Here is a 24,892-nt window from a genome sequence, read left to right as displayed (position 1 = left end):
ATGAAGGTTTTAGACGTTTAAACTTATTTTTTATTATGAATTATATGTTTTATACTCGCATACTACATTTTTAGCAAGTTTTGAGATTTTTGAGAAAAAATGATCAAAATGCCCCTGTGAGACAAAAATTATTTTTTTTATTGATTTAAGTTGGAAATAACTTAAAATCTTTTAGAACATGATATTTGGCAACGGTTACTCACAAGGGAAATGAGAAACTGATATTAAAGCCTTATGGGGTTCCGGTTGACATTTCGGGTAATGAATGTCGATCGGGATACCGCGGTGGTTGTCACGAGCTCGATGAGAGTATCGGGTCGTGACAAAGTTCTTTCTACTAGCTAAGATAACTAAGATGCGGAATGATATCACCTCCTTTAGACAATTCGAGTCTCAATCATGGTATGAGGCTTGTGAGAGGTATAAGGATTTACTAAAGAGATGCCTTCACCGTGGGTTACCTAAATGTCTGCAAGTTCAAACTTTCTATAATAGTTTGCTAGGACCAATTAGAATCATGTTTGATACTACAGCAGAAGGTGCATTGATGAGTAAATCCATTAATGAGGCTTATGATTTGTTAGAAGAGATGACATCTAATAATTATCAATGGTCATTCAAAAGATTGGGTCCAAGAAAAATTGCTAATATTCATGAGCTTGATGCAATCAATGCCTTAACTTCACAATTGGCTTCTCTTACTAAGAAAATTGATACACTGGGTGTCAATGTTATTCAAAGTCCTTTTCCGACATGTGAGTTTTATGAGGAAAGACATTCCAAGGAATATTGTCTTATTTACACTAAAATAGCCCATTATGTTGGAAATAGACAGTCACTGTGTGAATTACTGTTAGAGGCTAAATATTTGGGTGGTTGAAAATTTGATAAATTCTAAAAGTGAAAAAGCAAATATTTTGATTATAGGATTTTAGACTATCTTATTCTCTTTTTAAGTTACTTGTTTCATTACAAGCGTTTTTGGATTTAATTGACTTTTGATTACAATATATAGAGTAAGGTATATAATACTTGAATCTATAAATGTTCATAATTAATCTAAAAATTACATGACAAACACAAACATTGATCTTAAGGGTTTTGGTTATTTTTCTGATTAAATATTTTTTTTATTTTTTTACAGTGTTATACTTTTATTTCTTGATTATTTTTATATTTGAGCATGAGGCTGAATCTTAGCATTTCTTTTCCTTATCTCGTTTTCTTTCACCAAAAGACTTAGATTTTGATATAAAAAATGAATTAAATCTTTTTTACTCAATTTTTAATTATAAACTGATAGAATCTATATGTAATACTTAATTTTGATTATAAAATATTAAAAAGAAAAAACAAACTGCATAAAAAAACCCAAAACTATTTTAGTCCAACAAAATCATTCTTTCAACCGAACACTATCCTACCATTACAAGGCCCATAACAAATAAAACGCAGAGTGAGGGAAGATTTTTATGTGAAAGTCCCTTTTAAATGGTTGGGTGCAGCCACATTTGTTTTTGTTTGGTGAGTGGCACTCAATATGCCACGTCATCCACTTAATCGTGGTCAAGGTTTTCACCGTGTAATGTCTTTTTTTCTTCATTACAAAGACAGAAATATATTTTCGAGTTTATATCAATTTTTTTATTTACTTAAATTTAAGAAAAAAACATTTTTTTTTTGAAAACTAGTTAACTTTTGTTACCAAACTCAATCACAAATAGAAGCTAACAAATTAAAATAATATCGAGTTCTTAAGCATCCCATTCCACAATTTGTTACAAACCTTATTATGGAAATAATCCAATGAGACAAAAAAGATAAAGAAAAAAAAGCACTCCACTTAACATGCCCCATTGAAGGGCTTTTAATTCAAAATATTGTCCTCCTATTAAGTTCAAGCCAAACATATCTCGAATTACATAATCTCTAATGGTGCTCGGCAACGCATCTCTTCCTCCAAATGATCTGATATTTGATAGCATTTGGTATGAAAAAAGTGAAAACACATTTTTTGTAATGTGTCCAATTAAAATATATTGTAATATTTATTTTGTAATAGACTACTGCAATATAAGATTGTAATACAATCATATTATAGCCAAAAGATGTAATGTGATTGCAATTCAAAACTAATGCAATTATATTACATTACACTCTGTAATATTATTAAAGATATTTTACCTTTCAATTTTATTATATTGTTAAAAATATTTTATAATGTTATAATTAAAATAAAAAATATTAAAATAAAATATATAATATAAGAATTAGAAATTAAAATAAAATATATAATATAAAAAATTATATTAAAGAAATAAAAGTAAAATAATAATATTATAATAAAAAATAAAAATAAAATATATGACATTAAAAATACATTTAAGAGATAATATTATATAAAAATTAATAATAAAAAATATAATATATTAAACTTATATTTTAATAAATAAGAGTAATTTTAAAAATTAATATTACATTTCTAACAAAATATTTATAAATAAAAAAATACAATATTATCTTTTTTACATTTTAATAATTATTTTATTTATATATCAAATACTATAATATTATTTTTTCTATCATTATATTCCTTACAATCATATTATCTATAATTATATTATATTATAAAATACTAATCATCACCTTGACTTTTTTTTTTTTTACTAACTTTGCAATGTGGTGAGCAGAATTTAAGTTAAATACTAAAATTAGATAAAAAAAATATAAAAAAAAAAATGAACAAGAAAGAGAAAGCACGCCAAAGAAGAAAAAGGAGACGTGGAAGATTGGTCATGTGAATATCTGGTGTCGCCCGCTGCAAACAAAAAAGCGTTCTGTTTATGTGAAAAAAATGACTCAATAACAATAATCTATGGAAGCGATGGTGCAGTTGCTTATGGGACACACGTAAATAAAAGAGAAGCAAACGTTTTCTATCTCTTTTTGTTTTCTTTTATAAAAACTATCTCAGCTTTTCCCTTCTCTTATGCTTCCCAAACATCCTTTCAAGAACAGCCCCAATAAGGTTAGCAATTTTTAGTTTCTTATTGCTTTGTAATTGTATGTACTTCTGTCTGGGTTTCGTTGCTTTCATGTTGGGATTTGCATTTTTGGGCTTTTTTTTTTGAAGAAAAAATGCTTTTGCGTGTGGGATATTGACAATTTTATTTGAATTTTGCTCCTGGGTTTTTCTGGAATAGTTTGATGATGTAACATTATGTGTTTCTTTTTGCTTTAATTTAATGTGATATTATCATGAATTTCGTTGATTTTCTTCTTCTTCTTCATTCGCATGCTTTGTGCAATGAGCTTCAAGTCTCACCCTTTGTTTAGTCTGTTGAGGAGAAAATAAAAAAAGATATATATATATATTTGGTTGGAAACCATGCACTTCTAATTTTATCTTTGCAAGGCTGTTGTATTAATATATGCTTATTCTTTTAGTTGTTTTTTTTTTGTTTTTTGTTTCCTTTTTCTGGAATTATCTGAACCCCCATTACATGGATTAATTGTTTCCTTTGATTTTTGATTTAAGGTGTAGGTATCTTGAATTGAAGTGAAGCGTCTGGATTTGTTTAATTGGAGGAAATATCATTTTAATACAGTTAATTTGATTTGATAAGCATCATGTCGATGGGAACTTCTGAGGCAGTTCTGCACGTTTTATCTGGGGCTGTCCCTCGGCTTTTTAGTAGTGATCTTTGTTCTAGCAATTTGGATTTAGTATTTTCTTCTAAATACCACATTAAGTCTGTGAACAAAAAAGGCTCGAGTTATATGCAACGCTTCAAGTGTTTGAGATTGGCGAGATGTCAAATAGGAAGCTATATGTGTAAGCCATTAGGTGGCGGTTTGTATGGGAATAGGGCAATTGGTAGATTGAAGCTTCTTAGATGCAAATGCGAGCGGGCTGAAAGTGTGAGTGGAGTAGGTATGGATGAAGGAAATGGGGCATGGTTTGTAGATAGTGCAAAGAAATTAAATCTTAATGGTTCAATAAACTCACCAAACATTCTGGAGTTTGAGGCTGTTGAGCAGTTGAAGAGGGAAAAGGAAGGGTTGACGTCTAATGGTACAGTTGGAACTGGCACAAGTACCTTTCACAAGGCTAGTGTAGATTCTATTGAGGATGAAGCATGGGAGTTGCTGCGGGACTCTATGGTTTACTATTGTGGCAGTCCTATTGGAACAATTGCTGCCAATGACCCCACAAGTTCCAATGTGTTGAATTACGATCAAGTCTTTATTCGTGACTTTATACCTTCTGGTATTGCTTTTCTATTAAAAGGAGAGTATGACATTGTTCGGAACTTCATCCTCCATACACTTCAGTTACAGGTACTTTTATATTCAATAGTATCATTGTAGTGACTATATCTGGTGGTAATTTTTCTGTTTTGGTGGATCTTTCCATGTCTTGATAAATTATTTTCCTCCCTTTTCATTCCTGTTCAAGGACGATTTTGTGAATTTTGTATGTATACATAGGAGCAAAGCAAAAATCACGCTAGCAAGTTATGATCCTAGGTCAGTTAACACCTGATATTATTGGCTAGCCAAGACCATTAATATGGCCATTGTTTCTTCTTAGTTTCTTTCTTCTCTTTAAGTTGATTGTTCTGAAAATTTCCCTATTCTATTTGCTGCCATTGGACTTATATTTATCAAAGGATAGGCATATTTCTTGTATGTAATTTACATTCTTGTGATTTAGACCTTAATCCACGTCAGAGTTGCAACAGAATACGATCAAATTAACCAACTTAGACAGTAGACTAATCAAAACCAAGGCAACAAACAATCAAGAAACTCAAAACAAGAAAGGAAACTGTAAAAAGAGAACAACAACTGTGACAAGCTCCACCTTATGGCTAACTCCATGGTCTGACTATGCAAACAACTCCTTGAAAACCTCCTTGGTCTTACATTCTCCCATCACATCCTTGGAACTAAGAAGGAACTGACACTGCAATCCTCTAACACACAATTGATACTTTAGAAATATGCAACCATCAAGTTTACCATCCATTGCTTGAACCAAAGAACAACAGTGATGCTCACCAGAGTAACCCAACCAACTACTAGGAGTTCCAACAACCATTGCACTGGATGGAGATGAGCCAACCTACCAGGAATAAGCAGTTTCAACTAACACATATCAATTCACCTAGAGTAACAAAGATAGCCATATATCAAGCTCTAAACAAGAGACTATTATTCCATTCTTCAATTATGTGTTGACCCAGTGTTTTCCTAATAACGTAATTTTCCACAATGCAACCCATGCAGAATTTTCTAGACTCACCTTTCTCCAAGCAAACTATGGATTCAATGTCACAGTTTGGTAGTCCTCCCAGTGAATTTCGATTTTTCCTAAAGGTATGGAATGCAACACTATTCACCAAGAGCAATGAAGGCCACATCCACAAATCATCAAGTCTTGGAACTACATTAGATGCAAACCCAGATAGAGCTAGACGCACATAACTTAAACCCACCATGCGTCCCAACCTAACAAGAGCGGACCTCAACAAAGGTGAAACCTCTAAGTCACCAATATGAGCACCGCATGACATAGCCATATATAGTTACACATCAAGTCAACTCCACCTCCAACTACAAGATGTTGAAGATGAGAGAGACCTCTGATCCAAATACCTTGAAGTAAACATGAGTTATGTCACACACATCGAGCAAACCATCCTTCTCGGAGAACTCATAACCAACCTCCTATAACAAACACAAAGATAATAAATTCAGCCTCAAACCTGAAAATGAGGAACCATTAGTTCTCTCACAATACAATCATACATCCTGAAACAAACAACTCCATACCAAACCTAGAGAGGTGAATGTATCTCCTAAGAATTGTTAATGGTTTTTTAGGTAACAAACCACTCCCCCCCTTACTGCACATGTAATAAGGACATGTTGGATCAAGAATCCAAACCTTGCTAGGCTTATTAGTATTAACAGTGAAGCTCAAACCATCATCCTCAAAACCCCAACCAGTAACTATATTAGCTTCATCATCCAACCTACAATCTTTGAGTTTAGGATAGTTTTGCCTAACATGATCTTTCTCTCCACACTTGAATTATGTCACAATCCCATTTTGAATGTGACTTAGATTTAGTTTCACTCTGGTCACCACTCTTCCCTACCCTTTTTCCTCATGCTACTAACCCATGGTGGCAAAGAATGAAAGAGTAAAAGAGCCTGATCTTTATATTCAATTTTAATCTTTATATTTTCAACTCTAAAATTACTTTATTGAACTTACTGAGATGGTCTTTCATAAACATACCTTCTTTCACACGAAGTCTGTACAACCTCTGCTTTAGGTAAAGCTGATTGGTGAGGGATTTGGTCAAATAAATTTTCTCGAGCTTTCTCCATAATCCATGCTGAGTCGTTTCATCCACTACCTCCCAAAGAACCTCCTCCAATAGGCAAACTGCATTGTACTCAAAGGGTTGACTCAAGTAGTCTTCCTTGCTCATCGTTGTCAACAGACCTCATCTTTACATGCCAAAGATTAAAATCTTTTGTATCATCGAATTTCTCAATATCAGCCTTCTCTGTAACTCATGCAACCGAACTCTTGCTACTTCTAAATTTATCGAAAGCCATGACAGACAACCCTATCAATCAATTTCTAAGAAAATTTTCTCTAATTTCAGTTTGTTGTGATTGAGACCTTAACCGAAGTACAGTTGCAGATGAATACAATCAAATTAACCAACTTAGAAATTAGACTGATGAAAAGCAATGCAACAAACCAATTAAGAAACTCAAGACAAGAAAAAAAGAACCACAAAAAGAGAACACTAACCATATTCGTGGTTCGAGAAACAATTCTCTAAATCCATGCGCACTACAAAGAAGAAATCTACTTCAAAGATCCGAGATTACAATGGTCAAGCTAACCCCAAAACCCATTTACAACCATCTTTTATCTTTAGTCACCAACTTAGGCTATCTATATGTTCCCACTTTCTTGATGATGGCTACACATCCAAACCCCCATCCCCCCAACCCACCACCAAAAAAATAAAAAATTTATACTAACTTTTGGCAAACTTTAAATCTAGTATCATGCCTAAAAATAAAGACACTAAATGGGCTTAAGAATCAAGATATAAAACCAAACAAGATTAAAAAGTGAAACAGTGATTTGTAGCTACTCTTGTACTGTTCTGTTTGATTAATCCTTCATGATTATATTATGATGATTAATTCATGAATAATTTCACTTTCCATTCTAACTGCCTCCTGTTGCCAATAAAATTCTAGAAGTGGTTTACATCCTAATGCTTTGTTACCCTGATGGTTATATGCATCGGAGACAGCAGATACTTCTCTAGAAAAAGGTAAAATAGCATAATCATGGATTTGAATATCTTGACAACTATGGTCATGTAATCTTTTATTAGAGAGCATAATTAATATAATTAAAGGAATCTGATGTAATGATCTTGCTTTGAATATGGTCTTAAATAGAATAATATGGAAAAATTTGATCCATGTAGCACAATTAATGGTTCTTTGTAAGTGTCTGTGAATAAGAACTATTTTATATTGTTGTTTCCACATATATGTAAATGTCTTATGTTGGAACCACTGTGATTGCACAGTTCGATATGCAGTAGCATTGTTTGTGCACGTCCTTCTGTGATTGGCTCTTCATTTGTACACATCCTTCTGTGATTGGCTCTTCATTTGTACACATCCTTCTGTGATTGGCTCTTCATTTGTGCACATGCAGTTCTGGTCATGCATCTGCATCTATGTCCATCTGACAAACTTGAATATAAAATGGTTTTAATGGATATCCTCCTGTTAGAAAAATATCCTGCTTTATTTTTGTTATTTAATTTACTTACTCATATTTTAGAGCTGGGAAAAAACAATGGACTGTCATAGCCCTGGTCAGGGATTGATGCCTGCAAGTTTTAAAGTGCGCACAGTTCCTCTTGATGGTGATGATTCAGCAACAGAGGAGGTATTGGATCCTGACTTTGGAGAAGCAGCTATTGGCCGTGTTGCTCCTGTTGATTCTGGTAATGAAGTCTGGTCTAAACTGGGTTTTGTGTTTTCAATTTTTTTTATTGAAATACTTTAAATTTCTGAATTCTTTTGTGACTACCTATTTCAATTGCAGGATTGTGGTGGATTATATTATTACGGGCATATGGAAAATGCTCTGGCGATCTTTCAGTTCAGGAGAGAGTTGATGTCCAAACTGGAATCAAGATGATTCTACGGCTATGTCTTGCTGATGGTTTTGATATGTTTCCTACATTATTGGTGACAGATGGTTCTTGTATGATAGATCGTCGCATGGGGATTCATGGACACCCTCTGGAAATTCAGGTAAATAACAATATCGGAATGCAAAGAGCAAAATAATAGAAGGCTCCATTTGGTTGTTGCTATCGCTACTTACTTTTTGCTTCCTAAAATTTGTTGTAAAATAAAAAGTAAATTATAAAAGGAAAATTATAGTTAATTGAAAATGAAGAACTGATTAAAATGTAATACCACTTATAACATGATTAGTCTATATACAAGTAAAATCTGGCATTTCACTTGTAAACATTACGTTTTTTATTTTAATTCTTCAATTTTCTATCCAAACATTTTTCGTTTTTGCTTCCTTGAAGCAAAGCAATAGGAAGAACCAAATCAAGGCTAATTTATCCCCTTAACTGCCAAACTGACTTCACTGTTTGATAATGATATTGCAACCACTAACTAGATAAACATGGTGATGTACTTTTTGAATTGTTTCATGCTGAGAAAGTGGGAAATCCTGAAAATGAAATTCACTTAGGATTATATATATATATATATTCTCTTTTTGATAGAAAAGGTATGTATGGACTATGAAAGGGATTAAAGATGGCAGGGTTGTGTAATTGAATCCAGACAGTATATTTAGGCTTTGAGTTTTCAAAGGGCTTTTATTTTGGCTTCAAGGAGGTTGAGTTGGGAAAGGTTTTGAGAGTAGGCGGCCTCAGAGCATGTAAGATGTGAAATTCATGTGCATCTCCATATGATACCCATAAACGCACTCATGTTATTTGGGTCAAACTTGGTGAGGGTTCTGTGTTTGGCATGGCTATAAACTTAATGACAGTTATATAACTTATTTTTGTTTTGAGCCTTAGGTAGTTGCCCTTTCTGTGTTCCTGTTAATAGGCAACAAGCTCTTAAATGCTTGATTGCATGGCCGTCTTAGGAGGACTGAAATGGTAAATGCTGAAAGCTGAGAATGAATCTTATCCTGGATTGATTGGATTGTGATGTGTATTAATGGTGTTTAACCATATTTACAGACCACCTTTTGCCCAACAAACATTGTTTTTTTCTTCTATCTATAGAAAGAGGATCAGAAATAGACATTTCTGACCCAAAATATTATAGACTTATCATGACATCCTGGCTAAATAATCTCTCTTGAGATGGTCTTATGTGGTGCTGGTAACATACATCTGGATATGCCAATGCTTCACTTTGAAGGATGCATTTGGCTCCGGCTAATAACTTTCATTGTGTTAATTCAACTTTCGGGTTTGGAGAACTTGGATGTCAATATGTCTAAACTACCTTTTACCCTAGCGTTGCATCTTTGGCTTTAGCTCCCAGGATTGCATCATCAGTAAACTTCTCTGAAGAAGCAATTAACCAGAACTTGACTCAAATACACACATTAATTGGTTTGAAAAGCAACATGCAATATGTGGAACCTGAACCAATTATGCAGAAAACAACAAATTTGAGTCAACTTATTTTTAACTTTCAAGAAATATACATTGAAAATGCAGAGAAATTTCCATACAAGAGAGTGGAAGTGGCAACTATATGGCAAAGAATTTAGTAACAGTATATGGCTTCATTATTGCCATATTTACTTGCAAAAACTCCAGACCTGATCTTGAGATAATTTTTGCTTTCCTGTAGGCGCTTTTTTATTCAGCATTACTTTGTGCACGTGAAATGCTTACTCCAGAGGATGGATCAGCTGATCTTATTCGAGCACTTAATAATCGTCTTGTTGCTCTGTCATTTCATATCAGAGAATATTATTGGATTGATATGAGAAAACTTAATGAAATTTACCGTTACAAGACTGAAGAGTATTCATATGATGCTGTTAATAAGTTCAATATTTATCCGGATCAAATTTCTCCTTGGTTGGTGGAATGGATGCCTAATAAAGGAGGCTTTCTGATTGGGAACTTACAACCAGCTCATATGGATTTCCGATTCTTTTCTCTAGGAAATTTGTGGGCCGTTGCTAGTGGTCTTGCAACAACTGATCAGTCACATGCTATATTGGATCTCATCGAAGCTAAATGGGCAGATTTGGTGGCCGACATGCCATTTAAGATCTGCTACCCAGCTCTTGAAGGTCGGGAGTGGCAGATCATTACAGGCAGTGATCCCAAGAACACGTAAAATATCTACCTCAAATATGATAATGCTCTTAGTTTTTGTTTACATCAGTATTTTAATTGTAAGAAAGATTGTTTGTGATGCAGGCCTTGGTCCTACCACAATGGTGGTTCGTGGCCGACTTTACTGTGGCAGGTTAGTAATGGTGGCATCCTTCTTAGTTTCTCTAAATTGTCTTTTTAATAGCTGGATCTTAGGTTTGCATTTGGTACATGTAGATTTTGAGGATGTTTACTTTTTATTCCTCTTAATGATTTGAAGGTCTTATTAATCTGGAGTTGTACCTAAAGTAATTGTACATGACTATCCATAAAAAGAGGAAAGAAAGAAAAGAAAATGTAGATGCTGGGGACATTTGTTCCATTGTGACTGACTATACTGTTCTGGGCTTACCTTTAGGTGTCAGTGCATTATCCACTATGACATTCCTAACCATTTTCATATCTATATATATCTAATATTGAAAGAGGTTTATTTAGAGTGTAAGCTTGAAAACCAAAGTACGAAATTCTTATATATAAGTCCCATTTTACAGCTCACAGTCGCATGCATGAAGATGAATAGACCAGAAATTGCTGCAAAGGCTATATCAGTTGCTGAGAAACGCATATCTAGGGACAAATGGCCCGAATACTATGATACTAAAAAGGCAAGGTTTATTGGAAAACAATCACACCTGTTCCAGACCTGGTCTATTGCTGGATATCTTGTGGCAAAACTTCTGCTTGCAGACCCAAATGCAGCAAAGATTTTGACAACTGAAGAGGATTCTGAACTTGTCAATGCCTTCTCCTGCATGATTAGTGCTAACCCAAGAAGAAAACGAGGTCCAAAGAGCTTGAAGCAGACATACATAGTTTGAGTTCTCTAAATCGTGTGCATACCTGATTTATGGTACATTTATTGTCTCCAATGGTCGTAATTTGGAATTGGCTGTTGAAGTGTAATATGTATATCATTTTTCTTTTGATTTATTTAATTTAGTCGAGCGTAATTGGTGGAACAACCATATAGATGTATCAAAATTTCTTATGTAAAGATTGTTTCTCTGATTTAGGGTAATAGCTAGTACTGTAACGTATTGTTGTACTCTGGACGGATCCAATGGGAACTCTTCTTTTGTCAAACTGTTATATACATGAATATAGTGAATGTATGTCATAAGTTTTTAAATGTAAATCGAAGAACATTATATCTATATAAAGTTCTTTTTTGTTACGATTTCATGTTTTTAATGTTAATCATTGAGATTAAGGATGGTGGTTTCAGAGAAAGCTGCAATATCCTTGTTGTCAATGTAACTAGATTGTATGTATGCCATTGAAATTCAAGTCTCCTTACCGAGCTGCAGGCTATCAGCTGGCTATGTTTTATGTTTTAGCAGAGAGGGATCTAGGATGGATACATGAGAAGCACCTTAACTGTTTTAATTTAGCACTTTCTGGGATTCTAGCTCCGGGATCTTTCTTTCATTGCTGATATCATCTCATTTTGGTACAATCTGAAATATATCAGCTTTGCAATATATATACTGTTCAAATTGGAAGGTTGAACCTTATCTGCTTTGGCTTTTATGTTTATGTTTCGATAAGGTTGTCTCCTTTCCTTTGTCGACAGAGGTCAGGTTTTGAAAAATTCTCAAAGTCACAGATCATTGTGTTTTGAAAATTCCTCATTGATTGTAGACTAGCTAGGCAGAAGAACACGTGCATATATCGTTTTCAGCAGTTTGGGGTATGCATGAAAGGGTGGCCTTTTCCTTTTCGAATTCTTTGGAGACTTGGTCACTGAACAACAGCTGCTTGGAACAGCATTTTGTATGATGATCAAAATCTGCATAGATTTTGGAAATATTTTATGCCAAATGGATGCTTAACAAGTGGAGAAAATTAAATAGAAAGAATGCCAACAAATGGATGCTTAACAAGTGGAGAAAATTAAATAGAAAGAATGCCAACAGGCTGACAACTCTGGCTGGGGGTATCATCGTGTATCTGTCCCTTGTTGGAAATCCATTTTGACAACTATTTTCCATTACAGGACAACAGCTGCCAAAATGTTTAGATGCTTCTAATATTTTATCAGGGAAAGATTGGGAAATTTGTTACAAGTTAGAGATAAAAAAAAAAAAAGAAGGAATGTCCAGAGAGACATTCAATTGCTGAAAAGGAACTCTTGCCTAATAAAACAGAAAGTTTGCATTCAGATACCAAAAAAGAGAAATTAATTTCATTTTTACCCAAAACAAGATATTTAAACAAGGTAATAACAAAACCCATCATCACAAATTATTTTACCTAGAATACACACAAACCAAATCAAGTGACCTGAAATGTGATAAAAGGAGAAAAACACATAGAAAATGAAGTAATACAATTTTTATTTATCTTGTAGCCCCAACAGTGACATTCAAGAATTCATGGTTTCGAAGGATGAACTCCAATTATGGAAGTACAAAGAACCAGAAATGGGAATTGACCAAGTGGGTCCTCCATGGTCCCATGGTTCAACACCAAACTCTGCCACATGGCCCGACCTCATTTTGCCGGCCCATGCTCTCTTTCCTTACACTTCAAAAACCTCTCCCCCTCTCACTCTCTTTTCCTATTCTCATCTTACACATCCGCTCCCTTTTCCATCAGCAAGGGTGGCTCCAACCCTCCATCACCATGCAACAATGTGTCGATGACCTTGCTGATGACCTTGACAACCTTAGCTTCACCTCCACAACCACTACTTCCACCACAGCCACCACCTCCACCACCGTGCCCGAAACGAAACGTAGCACGAGTTCAGGTTCTGAAGCCACATGGACTCCCTCCAGCCTACTATCCACCTCCACCAAGCACCACCACGCGCCGCCACGTGACCCCTGCTGGCATGCCATCCAACAAGTGAAGTCTGAGAATAATGTGCTAACCCTTGCAGACCTGCGCTTCGTTCACCGGCTTGGCAGCGGTGACATAGGGAGCGTTTACCTAGTGGAACTCAAGGGCGCTAGTGGGTGCTTTTTCGCTGCCAAAGTAATGGATAAAAAGGAGCTTGTGAGCAGAAACAAAGAAAGCAGGGCGACAATAGAGAGGGAAATATTGGAATCATTGGACCATCCATTTCTACCGACTCTTTATGCCACATTAGACTGTCCAAGGTGGTCTTGTCTGTTGACTGAATTTTGCCCCGGCGGCGACCTTCATGTTCTCCGTCAACGACAACCTGACAGACGGTTCCATGAGACCGCAGTCCGGTACGTACATTTATCTGTATTTATATATATGTATATCTACCCATACAAATATGGATTCATATACCAAGTTGAGATATAGCATACATTTGCAAGTATGAAATTACTGAGTGCATAATGAGAAATGATGTGTCATCATAACTGGGGTTTTACCATATGTTAAGTAGTGTTCATTGCATGTGGGCTCCAATGGCTTTATCTATGTCTGGAGGAACAGTGGATGTGAGCCCATTCAGGTTTTCGATGTGTGTCTCACTCTCATGCACTTGTCATTATTATTATACACATGAAGTTTTCTCTCTTAAAGAAAACAAGTTCACAAACTCTGTCTAACTTTGCTCCGCACATGCCTCAATTCATGGCCAGCTTTAGGATACTTTTACTGATTTTGGTGAATCTCATTCATATATATTTAAAATTACTTCACGTGAATTATGGTAGATGATTGACAAGTCAACACACCATGTCCAGGCAGTTTTAAATTTAGCTTTTGTCCTTTTAAGCCTTGGAGCTCCCTGGAAATTTCTAATTTGTCGTTTGCCTGCATTCTTCTAATCGCCTTTTGTAGGACCCCTTCCCCTTTTTGCAAATCTCAACGTCTGCAATAATTTAAAATCTATACATATAAAAGAAAAATATTTGACCCAAAAGAACAAGAGTTTTATAATTATTGTTTTATGGCTATGATTGTCATTTTGAATAATGAGTTTTCATTCTTTGACCAAGGTCTAGAGCATGATGTTAGCGTCACGCTTAGTTCTTCAGAGAAAAATAGATTGAGATGCTTTAGTTTTACAGATTTTGAGATGTTTATAAACGTGATACTACAAAGTCTATTAAATGATTATTTTAGACTGGAGATAATTACCTTATGACAAGTGATATCATAACACATTAAATTCAAATCAAACACTTTTGAAGAGAAGCAAGCAAAAAGATTAACGGTGATCAAAATGTCGCTATCACCAGATTGAATGAGTGTGAGGGAAAAGTGTCACGTCTGGTTTTTGAGAGAAAGTAAATTGAATGCTTCAATCTCATATTGGGCTAGCAAGAGAACTCGAGAAACTTATTCGTATGGGTGCTGCACACTGTATTAGTTTAATTTTTAGGAGGAAGGTTAATGAGTCCGTGACATTAGCACTTAGCGCAAAGTGACAATATATGTGGGCCCCAGCCGTGGAAGATTTGAAGCTTTGCCTTTTGGTTTCCAGAGTTGCCATTTTATATCCCACGCGACTTTCTCCCGTGCGTTTAGGCACTGCATGGGATAAAATGGCTGCTGTTCGGTCGGAACGTACAAAATAGCACCAAGGAGATTTTAATTGTTAATTTGTAGTTAATATATATTCGCAATTTTAATTGTTTCATAATTTTTAATATAAAATAAGTAAAAAAAGTCATAAAAAATAATTTTAAAATATTTAAAAAAATATTAAATGACATTAATATATGGAATCTTATCGGAGTTGAATATTTTATGAATTTGTTTATTCTCAATCACTATGCTTCTGAATCTTTCTTTTTACATATATTGCTGGACTGTGTTTTTAAACTTTGATTGATATTATTTTTATAATTAATTAATTAAAACGTTAAACAGATTTTATGCATCCGAAGTTGTGGTCGCTCTAGAATACCTACACATGATGGGAATCGTCTACCGTGACCTCAAGCCAGAAAACGTCCTGGTGAGATCGGACGGTCACATAATGCTCACAGATTTCGATCTTTCATTGAAGAGTGATAATCCAACATCCACGGCTCAGCTCGTCTCCGATCAAAACACGTCCGCAACGAATTCATCTAGTGATCCTGCGGCTGATCCACCTCCATTTGCCAATTCATCATGCATTTTACCCAACTGTATAGTACCAGCGGTCTCATGCTTACACCCTAAGAGTCGTAAACGTAGAAAAAAGTCAATGCATCGTGGGGACTTGGAGATCGTGGCGGAACCGGTGGACGTTCGTTCCATGTCCTTCGTGGGGACGCACGAGTACTTGGCGCCGGAGATCGTATCGGGGGAGGGTCATGGCAATGCGGTGGACTGGTGGACGCTGGGGATATTCATGTTTGAAATGTTCTATGGGTTCACACCATTTAAAGGGATTGATCATGAGTTGACCCTAGCCAATATCGTGGCTCGAGCACTGGAGTTCCCTAAGGAACCATCGGTGCCAGCCCCAGCGAAGGACTTGATCGCACAGCTTTTGGTCAAGGACCCTTCCAGGCGAATGGGATCAACAATGGGTTCTACGGCAATTAAGCATCACCATTTCTTCAATGGAGTTAACTGGGCACTATTGAGATGTACAACACCCCCTTACACTCCTCGGCCAGTCACTCACAGGGATTTTCTCGCAGTGGATGACAGTACCCACAATTCAGTTGAGTACTATTAGCCACCAGGAAGCTTCAGTGACACAATCCTTTAGTCTCAATACACACAAAAACTGTTGCTCAAAATGCTCTACGTCAAAGCTTTCTAGGACAGGAAAGGAAAGGAAAGCAAGCCTTGGATACCATATTCCAGAGTAGAACCCACTTGTCCCCCTTTTCTTTTCTTTGCCATTCAAATTATTTAAGTTGCTTTACTTGGACAAGTGGGGCTTCTGGGTCAGCTCCCCATTTGAATTGTGAATATTGATATTTGGCATACAAATTGGAAACTCAACAAGGTTGGCCCTAGGCAATCCAAACCCAAATTGAGATCTTTAATTTGTATTACTTTTTTGTTGTCTATGCTTTGGGAATTTATTAGTGGTCATAATATTATATTATATTACATTCAAACTTTTTTATTTCACATTTTTGTCAATAATGTAAAGTTAAATTGTAATTTAGCACTTGATTGTAATTTATTCACTCGTTCAAAATTTCAATATGAAAATAGTTCATATTATCTATTAAGTTAGGCTTGTTTACACCTACAAAGTAATTCAAACTTTTAAAAGTAAATTATCTATTTGATCATTAACCAGTCAAAAATTTATGTTTTAAGTACTTAATTTTGAAAAGTCATATTTAGTTATCAATATTTATCAAATTAATATTTTAGTCACTTATTGGTAAGAAGTTAACGTTTGTCTGACATGTCAATGAATCTTGATCACATGACATGTCCATGTCAACTGATTTGTCACATAATATTATACACATGATAGATGAGTTGATATGGACATATCATATAGCCAAAGTCAAAAAACTTGTCAAATAATCGTTAGTTTTAACGATTGAGTGATCAAAACATTAATTTGGATAAAAGTTTGGTGACCAAATTAAATATTTTTAAAAAGTTATGTAACCAAATAAGTAATTTATCCAAATTCCAATATAAAAAAAGAATTCATGTTTTTAGGTAAGTAATAAAATTTGCACCTGCAAATGAATTCCAGGATAGAATTAAAAGGAAAAAATCCAAAGAAAGAATGTATAGGAGATAGGGCTTATGTGAATGTATTTTATGGGTTTGCTATTTTTTTGGAAAGATTACTAAACTTTTCTTTATTATTGACAAGAAACAAATACAATTTTCATTTTTTATTCGAAGATACAACTGCAGTTTTATTTATTACTTAAAAGCCTGGATGTCAGGTTGAAACTCATCAAGTAGATTGCAACAGGGACAAAATCCGGGACACTGATACTGCCAACATCATGTAGTTTAGTACAGGTAGACGAAGCATGGGAGTCTTCACGCCTAAACCAGTGGGAAGGCTCCACACTTGTGACCCACGGGACGAACAGGAATGTTGCATCTTTTGGGAATGGTCACAGCAACTTCTGGCTTGACTCCAGCATTCTTAGCAGTGTGAGATAACATAATAGCACACAGGCAGCCAGGATTCTTGAGCTTTTTCTCCATGACAGTGCAGCAACTCTTGGAAACTGGAGCTTTCAAATCTTGTGCTGCCTTTGTACAAGGAGCCAGCTTCTCAGCTTCCTTCTCGATGTTATGTTTCCCACATGGCCCATATCCATCTACTCCATTGAAGCCAGCAATGCTCAAAACCACAAGAAACATAAGAACACAGATGTACTTCATTGGAGCTCCCATTTCTTCAATGCAATTCAGGGACACGTCTGAACAACTTATACAGAAACATTGACAGTTGTGAACAATTTATACTGAAACAAATAGCTAAAAGATAGCCCAATACATGTGAACAGTGAATTCCACCAATTACAATGGACGTAGAACTAGAGAAAAGTCTTCTGCCAGCAGTTAGCCCTCCTATTCCAGAACATAGATTCAGAGTTAACCTGCCTATCAACTCATATATTACACCTTGTTTCAATGGACTCTCCTTTTTCTAACTTTACGAAAACGATCCACAGTTTTAACATTCATGCAAACCAGAATCATGCAGCACAAGCCAAAGTCAATACAGCAATAAAATAGTAATGGAAACAACTGAAAGAAGGTATAATTTCAAACCAACCACGCGGAGTTCGCTTATAAAAACCTAGTCTAGCAATTTCTTATGTTACCTAGTTCAAATCTGCCTTCATAGTTCGCTTGTGGTTTTCGTTTTTCTATATGTACTTGTGTTTTTTTTTTTTTTTTGTTTCTGTGGGTCTTGAGCTTGAAATTCAGGTCTTTCTTCCTATTGCTTTCTTGTTTATAATTCGTTAAGACAAACCAGAGTCAATCTTCAAGACATCACTGCCCTTCGAAATCTCAATCAGCAGCTCGTTTCCCTGTTCATGAGTCAATTGAAACACAAACTCTAGCAATTTTCCAAACGCCACTCTTCTGAAACCTGGAGCTAATCTCAGCCCTACTTGATGCCAAAACTGATTCAACCCAGGAAACTTAGAGAATAAAGAAATTTTCTTCACCAATTCTGTCAAACCCGATTTCCCAAACAGATCTCACATCCTTTTGGTAATAAACCTTCCCATTTCATCAAAATTCACCTTAGTCACACTAAAAGAACACAAATATCAATCCTTGAATCTACAAGTCCAAATTTCAATGTGATCAGACCGAGAAGAAGATATGCTATCCTGTATTCAATATTTCATTATAATATCACCTCGATCATACAATAATAATAACAACAAAAAAGATACGGTATTAACCAACATTTTCAATGTTTCAATTTTCCCCTTGTTTCATCATAGCTGCACACCTATATCATACTAGAAAAAGATACCTAGAAGTAATCAAAAACACAAAATAAAGAGTAAAATACCCTGAACTCCTTAAGTTTTTATCGAAATTTCATGGAGGTCTATTAATTTTCGAAATAAACACTTCGTCCCAAGAACACAAATATTGTTAACCGAAGTTATGAAAAAACTAAAATGTCTTTTCTTTATTAATTTAAAAAATTATTATTATATTTTTTAAAAACTAAAAAAATAGCATCGATTGGTTCTCCCAAGGGAGGAGAGCATCGATCGGTGCTCCCAAGAGAGGGAAGCACCGATGCTCCCTTAAAGAGCCCGATCAAGGCTCTTCAGGGGATCTCCGGTGCTCCCCTGATGGGGAGGTTTTTTCGTAATTAATAAAAAATAATAAAATTATATAATAATTATTATAAAAATTAATCAAGGGTAAAATTATTTTTTTACCCTTGCCATGTCAGCTAGTTAACAAAAATATTAACGATTGACTAATGAAAAATACTTTATTAGGATGGAGTATACATTCGAAAACTAATAGATCTCCGTGTAATTTTGATCAAAACTTAAGAGGATCAAGGTATTTTACCCCAAAATAAAGCATCAACAACATTCAAGATCCAATCGTTATAGCCTTGTTCCTTTATAATTCCTTTACACCTTAGATCATACAACAAAATATACTCAGAAACATTAAAATTTCAAAAATCAAAGATAAAAAAGATCAATATACTCAAATTTAAACTTTTTTCTCCTTGATTCAGTATAATACCACCTAGATCATGTTAAATGAAAAAGGACAATATGCAGAATATCCTTTTGTAATGTGAGCTTTGATAGAGAGTGGTAGAACAAGGGTGAATAGAGGGAAACTTTGAGGTTGTTGAAGAAGGTCAAACTACACTTTGATTAAGTACAGCACATATATACAAAGGGATACAAGTTTAATTAAACACTAGCACTTGTTCTTGATGAATTAACAAGTGTAAAACATACTACTCACTGCTCCATGCAATGTAACACGTAAAGTCATCAGGCTTCACCAAAATTCTTTTGCCTTTACATGAAATCGAACCGGAACACACATGTTATAGTATCCACGTGTGATGAGATCATTATATTTCAACATTTCCCTTTAATGCTTGCACTCACAATCTTCATTCTAACTCTGAAGTACTCAAACTTCTACGTGCTCAATGACTTAGTCATTGTTCAACTAATTGCTCATCTAAACAACAATGAATGACAGCCACTTCACCATGTTTTTCAGCATTCCTTAAAGTGTGGTACTTAATATTTATGTGTTTAGTGCGATCATGGAAGACAAGATTTTTTACCATGGCAATAGCAGATTTGTTGTCAACACTATAAGAAAATTGATTTTTTCCAACGGAAAAAATTCCGTTAGAAATTCCAATAGAATTTTGACAGAAATTTCTTTTTACTTTTTTCTATGGATTTCCAATGGAATAATTTCAACAGGTAAATTCTGTTGAAAATCCATCGAAAATTTTTTTGGTGCAAAAAAATTTACTCCTGCTAAACTTTTCGACAGATTTTTGTTGGAAATTTCCAATAAAAAATAATCCGTTGGAAAGTTTAAAGCGGTAAAAAAATTTAAAGCTCACTGAATTTTCCAACAAAATTTTCTATTAGAATAAGACATTACCAACATATTTTTTTAAAGGAATATTCTATTGGAGAATTCCGTTGGTAGTAGTATTTTCAAAATTTTTTATTTAAAATATATTAAAAATTTTCTAAAGTCTTATTAATCCTTTATAGGAAATATATTAATAAAATTAAATATATACATAATGAGTTTAGAATATTAAAAATTTAAATATGTTTTCCTTGGCTTATTATTATTTTTAAATATTTTTGAAAACTTTATTGAATCATAAATTATAAATTAATTGTTATAAATTCATTAATGTTATAAAATTAAAAAGTTTATAAAACATAACATAATAAAGTTTTTAATTTTATAAAAATAGATGATAAAATCAAATAATATATTAAACAAAAACTAATAATATTTTAGGTACATACTAATATTAATTAATATAAATTATAAGAAGACTTATATATATATAGTAAACTTATAATTAGTATAATATATTTAAAATATATTAGTTTATTATATGTACACAAATTATATATATCTAATTATATACAAAACCTGTATTAATATGAAATTAACTGTTATTTATTTTAAATGATATAACTTTATAAGTTGATATATGTATATGTATATAAATATACTTATATATATAAGACATTAAATATCCTACATATATATATTAATATGTTTTATATGTTAGCTTATAATAAATTTTATTCATATGATTATATTTAATAACTTTATAAGCTATTATCTTAGTTTTTATGACATATTAATTATTTACAATTAGTTATTAGTTATACAAACTTTGGAATATATATGTATATATATAACATTATAACATACAATTTGTGCCATTAATATATACAATAAAGTAATATAACATTATGTTTTACATTGATTATATATGTATTAAATAATTCTAATATTACTTTAAGTACGTAATCCTTTACGATTAGTTTTATATTATAATTTTAATAATTGAAATCAGGAGTACTATTTATAAATATATAATCATATAAAATATGCAAAAATAAAAATACTTGATGCGTATACTAATATTAGTTAATATAAATTAAGAAAAATTGATAGTAAACTTAATTAAATAATATACTTAAAATATATTAATTTATTATATGTATGTATACAAATCATAATAATAGAAATTTAATATTAATTATATATTTATTTATAAATCTGTACTAATATGTAATTACAAGTTATATTTTTTAAATGATATAACTTATATGTTAATATTAATATATGATAATAAATATTCTATCTATTAATATGTTATAATTATTCCACCTTAGTAATGTTTGTCATATAAAATGTTATGAATATATATTTGTATAAATATTATATATATATATATTTAATTTTTACATAAATATTACTATAACTTATAATAAACTTTATTTATAAGATTACACTTAAAAATTTTATTAGTTATCACCTTAGTTTTTATAACATATTGTTTATAATTAGTTATTTTTTATACAAACTTTGATATAAAATAGTATAACATATAAGTTAGGTAATTAATTTCATATATATATATATATAATAAAGTAATATATATAAATATATACTATATAAACTTAACATATTACTTATACTTATATAAATAAGTGATTAATATTTTGCAAATAATAAATTTAGTTAATAATTAATAAACAATATATTATAAATAAATAATAAAATAATATTAGTTTTGTTTGTAATTTAATAATATTAAATATGATATATTATACATTAATGTCTAATATATTATGAATATTTAAAGATATTATTAAATATTCATATATAATAATACTTAATATAAATTATTTAAAATTTTGTTGATGTAATGACTCGAACTTGTGGATGGATGGAAAGTACCTTAAACCTTTATCAAATCTACCCCCGTTCAATTTAATTTTAAAAGTGAACCAAACCAAACCAAGGATTCATATACTAATCGCTTACCCCTAACCCATGTGAGTCACTTTACCAAAATTTCCCAAATCAGCCGAACCCTTATCCCTTTGATGCCCCTTCCTGTGTCGTGACCAGACAGACGGCTGAAGCTTCCCGTGTTGTGTCGACTGAAGGTTCCTTGCTTTGCTTTCCAAACTCTTCACTTCTTTTATGGTTTCGATTCACAGCTTTGGAGCTTAAGATTTTTACTTATTCTTCTCCTCTTTTTATTTATTTTTGTTTGGTTACCAAGAATTGTGGAGGGAACTGTCTATACCTTGCAATAATAATCTTTCCATTTTCAATGTGTGGTTGCACCATTTTTTTGAAGATCTTTGTCTGTGTTCTTGTTTCATCAATATCTTTGTTTATATATGAAAAATGTACTTTGATAGTGCTTCCCCCACCCTGCCTCCTAAAACGTTAGAAGATATATGATAATAAGCATGTCTTTTGTGTTCATATGATCTTTATGTAGAAGATTTTTCTATAGATTTTTTACTATTTATTATTTTTTGTTGTCTCTTTCAGCTTTTTACTTGCTTCAGAGCTTTGAGCTCTTTCATGCTTAAAGAAAATCTCGAAACTTCTGTATTTCAGGTAAGCCTTTGTAAGGTTTTTAATGCATTTTTCTCAATTACTTCTTCTTTTTCTCTCTCTCTAACCCCTTTTTTGTTTTTCTTTTCTGTTATGTTATTGATTGCATAATCAATTGAAGGTAGCTGTTTCCATCGCATAATAAATTTTTTTGATGTTTTAACAGTGATTGAAAGGTATCAATAAGTAAACCAACTCTGTGAAACTGAAAACAACTGCCAAATCTGCAAGCTTTAATTTTCTCATTTTCTATTTCCAACCTCCCCTTGAGCTTCTCTAATGAAGTTAACCTTTTCTTCTTGTTTTTCTTCTCTAAAAATTTATGTCAAGGACTTCTCTTGTTTTATAGTGGGAACATATTCCATTGAATGATTATTTGGTTATTTATTTCACTCTTTACTCTTCACTTTGAAATGATCAGGAGGTACCTACATGGTTTCTTGAAGTTCACAAACCCCAGGACAAAAACTATGTCAAAATTAAAAAATTTCACAAACTTCTCAAACATGAATGAGTCTTCTCTACTAATTAGTTTAGAAAAAAGAAATAGTCAGAAAAGTGTTTGTCACCTCTTTCTTGCCTTTTTGTATACATGTTATCTGTTGTTTAATTCTAGTATTTGGTATAGGAAAATACCCAAGTTCCCTTTTTTATTCAAACTGTGTTTTTTTTTATTGTATCAGGTTTTACAAACCTATTAGTTGAAATCATGCATCACTCAAAGGATGCAAGCTTTAAGGGATCATTTCTTATTGTGTTCAACATGGGAAGAGAACTTCGTGAACATCCTGTTGATGCCAAATTTGAGAGTTATCATCTAGGTTGCATGGGGTGTTGGGATAAACTCTACAACCAATTGGGATTGGTTAAGGCTTGATTCTAATTATGTAACAATATCATTTATATTGAATGATTAGAGATTTTCTTTCATCAATAAGACATCAATTATAATAAGTTATGAGTCTATTGGATGAAATCCATGAGATTAATATGCCTTGTAAAGGAATTGTAATGGGTTGCAGTTATAAGATTCTTATGCATTAAAGCATAATATCAAAATGTTCTTGGTCAATGTATCATTGAGATTGAAGATCAATGATGCTTAGAGATTGGTATATTCTATGTTCCTTACTTTGGAAGTAAGCAATTTATCTCATAGATTGAAGTATAGAAATACTTAGAACTAGAATAGGTGCTTACTTAGGAGAGCAAGTTCACTGAACATGACCCGTTATAAGAAATGTATTTGGTAATACACTTCAGTGTCTATGCAATACTTCTCATGTGTTAGTCGTGTAAATACTCAATTGAATTGAGACATTAGGTTGTCTTATATGTGCAGTGCTATGCTTTAATTTCATCTCTACAGGTGCTTAACTAAAGATGCCTAAATAAGATGTTTTTTGGAATAGTATGAAGTATATGAGGCAAATGAGTTGTCAAGATAGGAATCATCACCTCAAGTGTTTTAGAGGACATATCCTATCAATTCTTGGTTAACATTAGCTTATTGAAGTCCTTAGTTAAGACGATATGGAGATTATGAAAAGGTGTCATAAGTCTCTATAAAGCTAATGTTATAATTGCAAGAACGAATATGGAGTTCAATAAAGTTTCATTAATTAAAAGAGTTTAATTAAGTTTTAGGCATAATTATAAATAGTTATAATTATAAGTCATTGATTGCAAAAAATAAAGAAAATTAATTTTGATTTTAATTTTCAAGGACTTAATTAAAAGAGTTTAATTAAGTAATAGGCCCAATACTATAATGTGTTATAGTAGTAAGGGCTTAATTGCAAAATTGAAGTTATTTTAACCTAACTATGTAAGTTACCTTTTAACTATTTTTCATATGAGAGATTTTTCATAAT

General features: G+C 32.9%; 3 protein-coding genes and 1 long non-coding RNA gene across 4 annotated transcripts; 3 read left to right on the top strand and 1 right to left on the bottom strand.

The window, feature by feature from the left end:
* The first annotated feature begins 2,793 nt into the window (after positions 1–2,793).
* LOC18586692 (neutral/alkaline invertase 3, chloroplastic-like) lies at positions 2,794–11,643 on the top strand. The gene is made up of 7 exons (XM_018129310.2): positions 2,794–3,028; positions 3,539–4,341; positions 7,901–8,066; positions 8,168–8,379; positions 9,970–10,463; positions 10,551–10,599; positions 11,000–11,643. The coding sequence occupies exons 2-7, from the start codon at positions 3,631–3,633 to the stop codon at positions 11,324–11,326; spliced, it is 1,959 nt and encodes a 652-aa protein (XP_017984799.2). The 5' UTR covers positions 2,794–3,028; positions 3,539–3,630; the 3' UTR covers positions 11,327–11,643.
* Positions 11,644–13,091: 1,448 nt separating this feature from the next.
* On the top strand, positions 13,092–16,421 carry LOC18586691 (serine/threonine-protein kinase D6PKL2-like). Its single transcript, XM_007010199.3, has 2 exons — positions 13,092–13,708; positions 15,309–16,421. The coding sequence occupies exons 1-2, from the start codon at positions 13,134–13,136 to the stop codon at positions 16,108–16,110; spliced, it is 1,377 nt and encodes a 458-aa protein (XP_007010261.3). The 5' UTR covers positions 13,092–13,133; the 3' UTR covers positions 16,111–16,421.
* A 776-nt stretch (positions 16,422–17,197) lies between these two features.
* On the bottom strand, positions 17,198–17,809 carry LOC18586690 (uncharacterized). The gene has a single exon (XM_007010198.3). The coding sequence runs from the start codon at positions 17,763–17,765 to the stop codon at positions 17,409–17,411; it is 357 nt and encodes a 118-aa protein (XP_007010260.1). The 5' UTR covers positions 17,766–17,809; the 3' UTR covers positions 17,198–17,408.
* A 4,566-nt stretch (positions 17,810–22,375) lies between these two features.
* LOC18586689 (uncharacterized) lies at positions 22,376–24,135 on the top strand. The gene is made up of 3 exons (XR_001929669.2): positions 22,376–22,555; positions 22,953–23,021; positions 23,702–24,135. It is a non-coding gene; the product is annotated as an uncharacterized LOC18586689 (long non-coding RNA).
* Positions 24,136–24,892: the final 757 nt, after the last annotated feature.

The sequence above is a fragment of the Theobroma cacao genome, chromosome 10 (genome assembly GCF_053813885.1).
Source record: "Theobroma cacao isolate CCN51 chromosome 10, ASM5381388v1, whole genome shotgun sequence".
NCBI classification, from domain to species: Eukaryota; Viridiplantae; Streptophyta; class Magnoliopsida; order Malvales; family Malvaceae; genus Theobroma; species Theobroma cacao.
The sequence above is the reverse complement of the archived record's forward strand: the minus strand, read 5'-3'. Positions and strand labels throughout refer to the sequence as shown.

Bases quoted from the DNA above. Each gene is read 5' to 3' on its own strand.
- LOC18586691 (XM_007010199.3), top strand. From the start codon at position 13,134: ATGCAACAATGTGTCGATGACCTTGCTGATGACCTTGACAACCTTAGC. The intron at 13,709-15,308 runs GTACGTACATTT...AACGTTAAACAG, and splicing joins TTCCATGAGACCGCAGTCCG to ATTTTATGCATCCGAAGTTG.
- LOC18586690 (XM_007010198.3), bottom strand. From the start codon at position 17,765: ATGGGAGCTCCAATGAAGTACATCTGTGTTCTTATGTTTCTTGTGGTT.
- LOC18586692 (XM_018129310.2), top strand. From the start codon at position 3,631: ATGTCGATGGGAACTTCTGAGGCAGTTCTGCACGTTTTATCTGGGGCT. The intron at 4,342-7,900 runs GTACTTTTATAT...CTCATATTTTAG, and splicing joins TCCATACACTTCAGTTACAG to AGCTGGGAAAAAACAATGGA. The intron at 8,380-9,969 runs GTAAATAACAAT...GCTTTCCTGTAG, and splicing joins GACACCCTCTGGAAATTCAG to GCGCTTTTTTATTCAGCATT.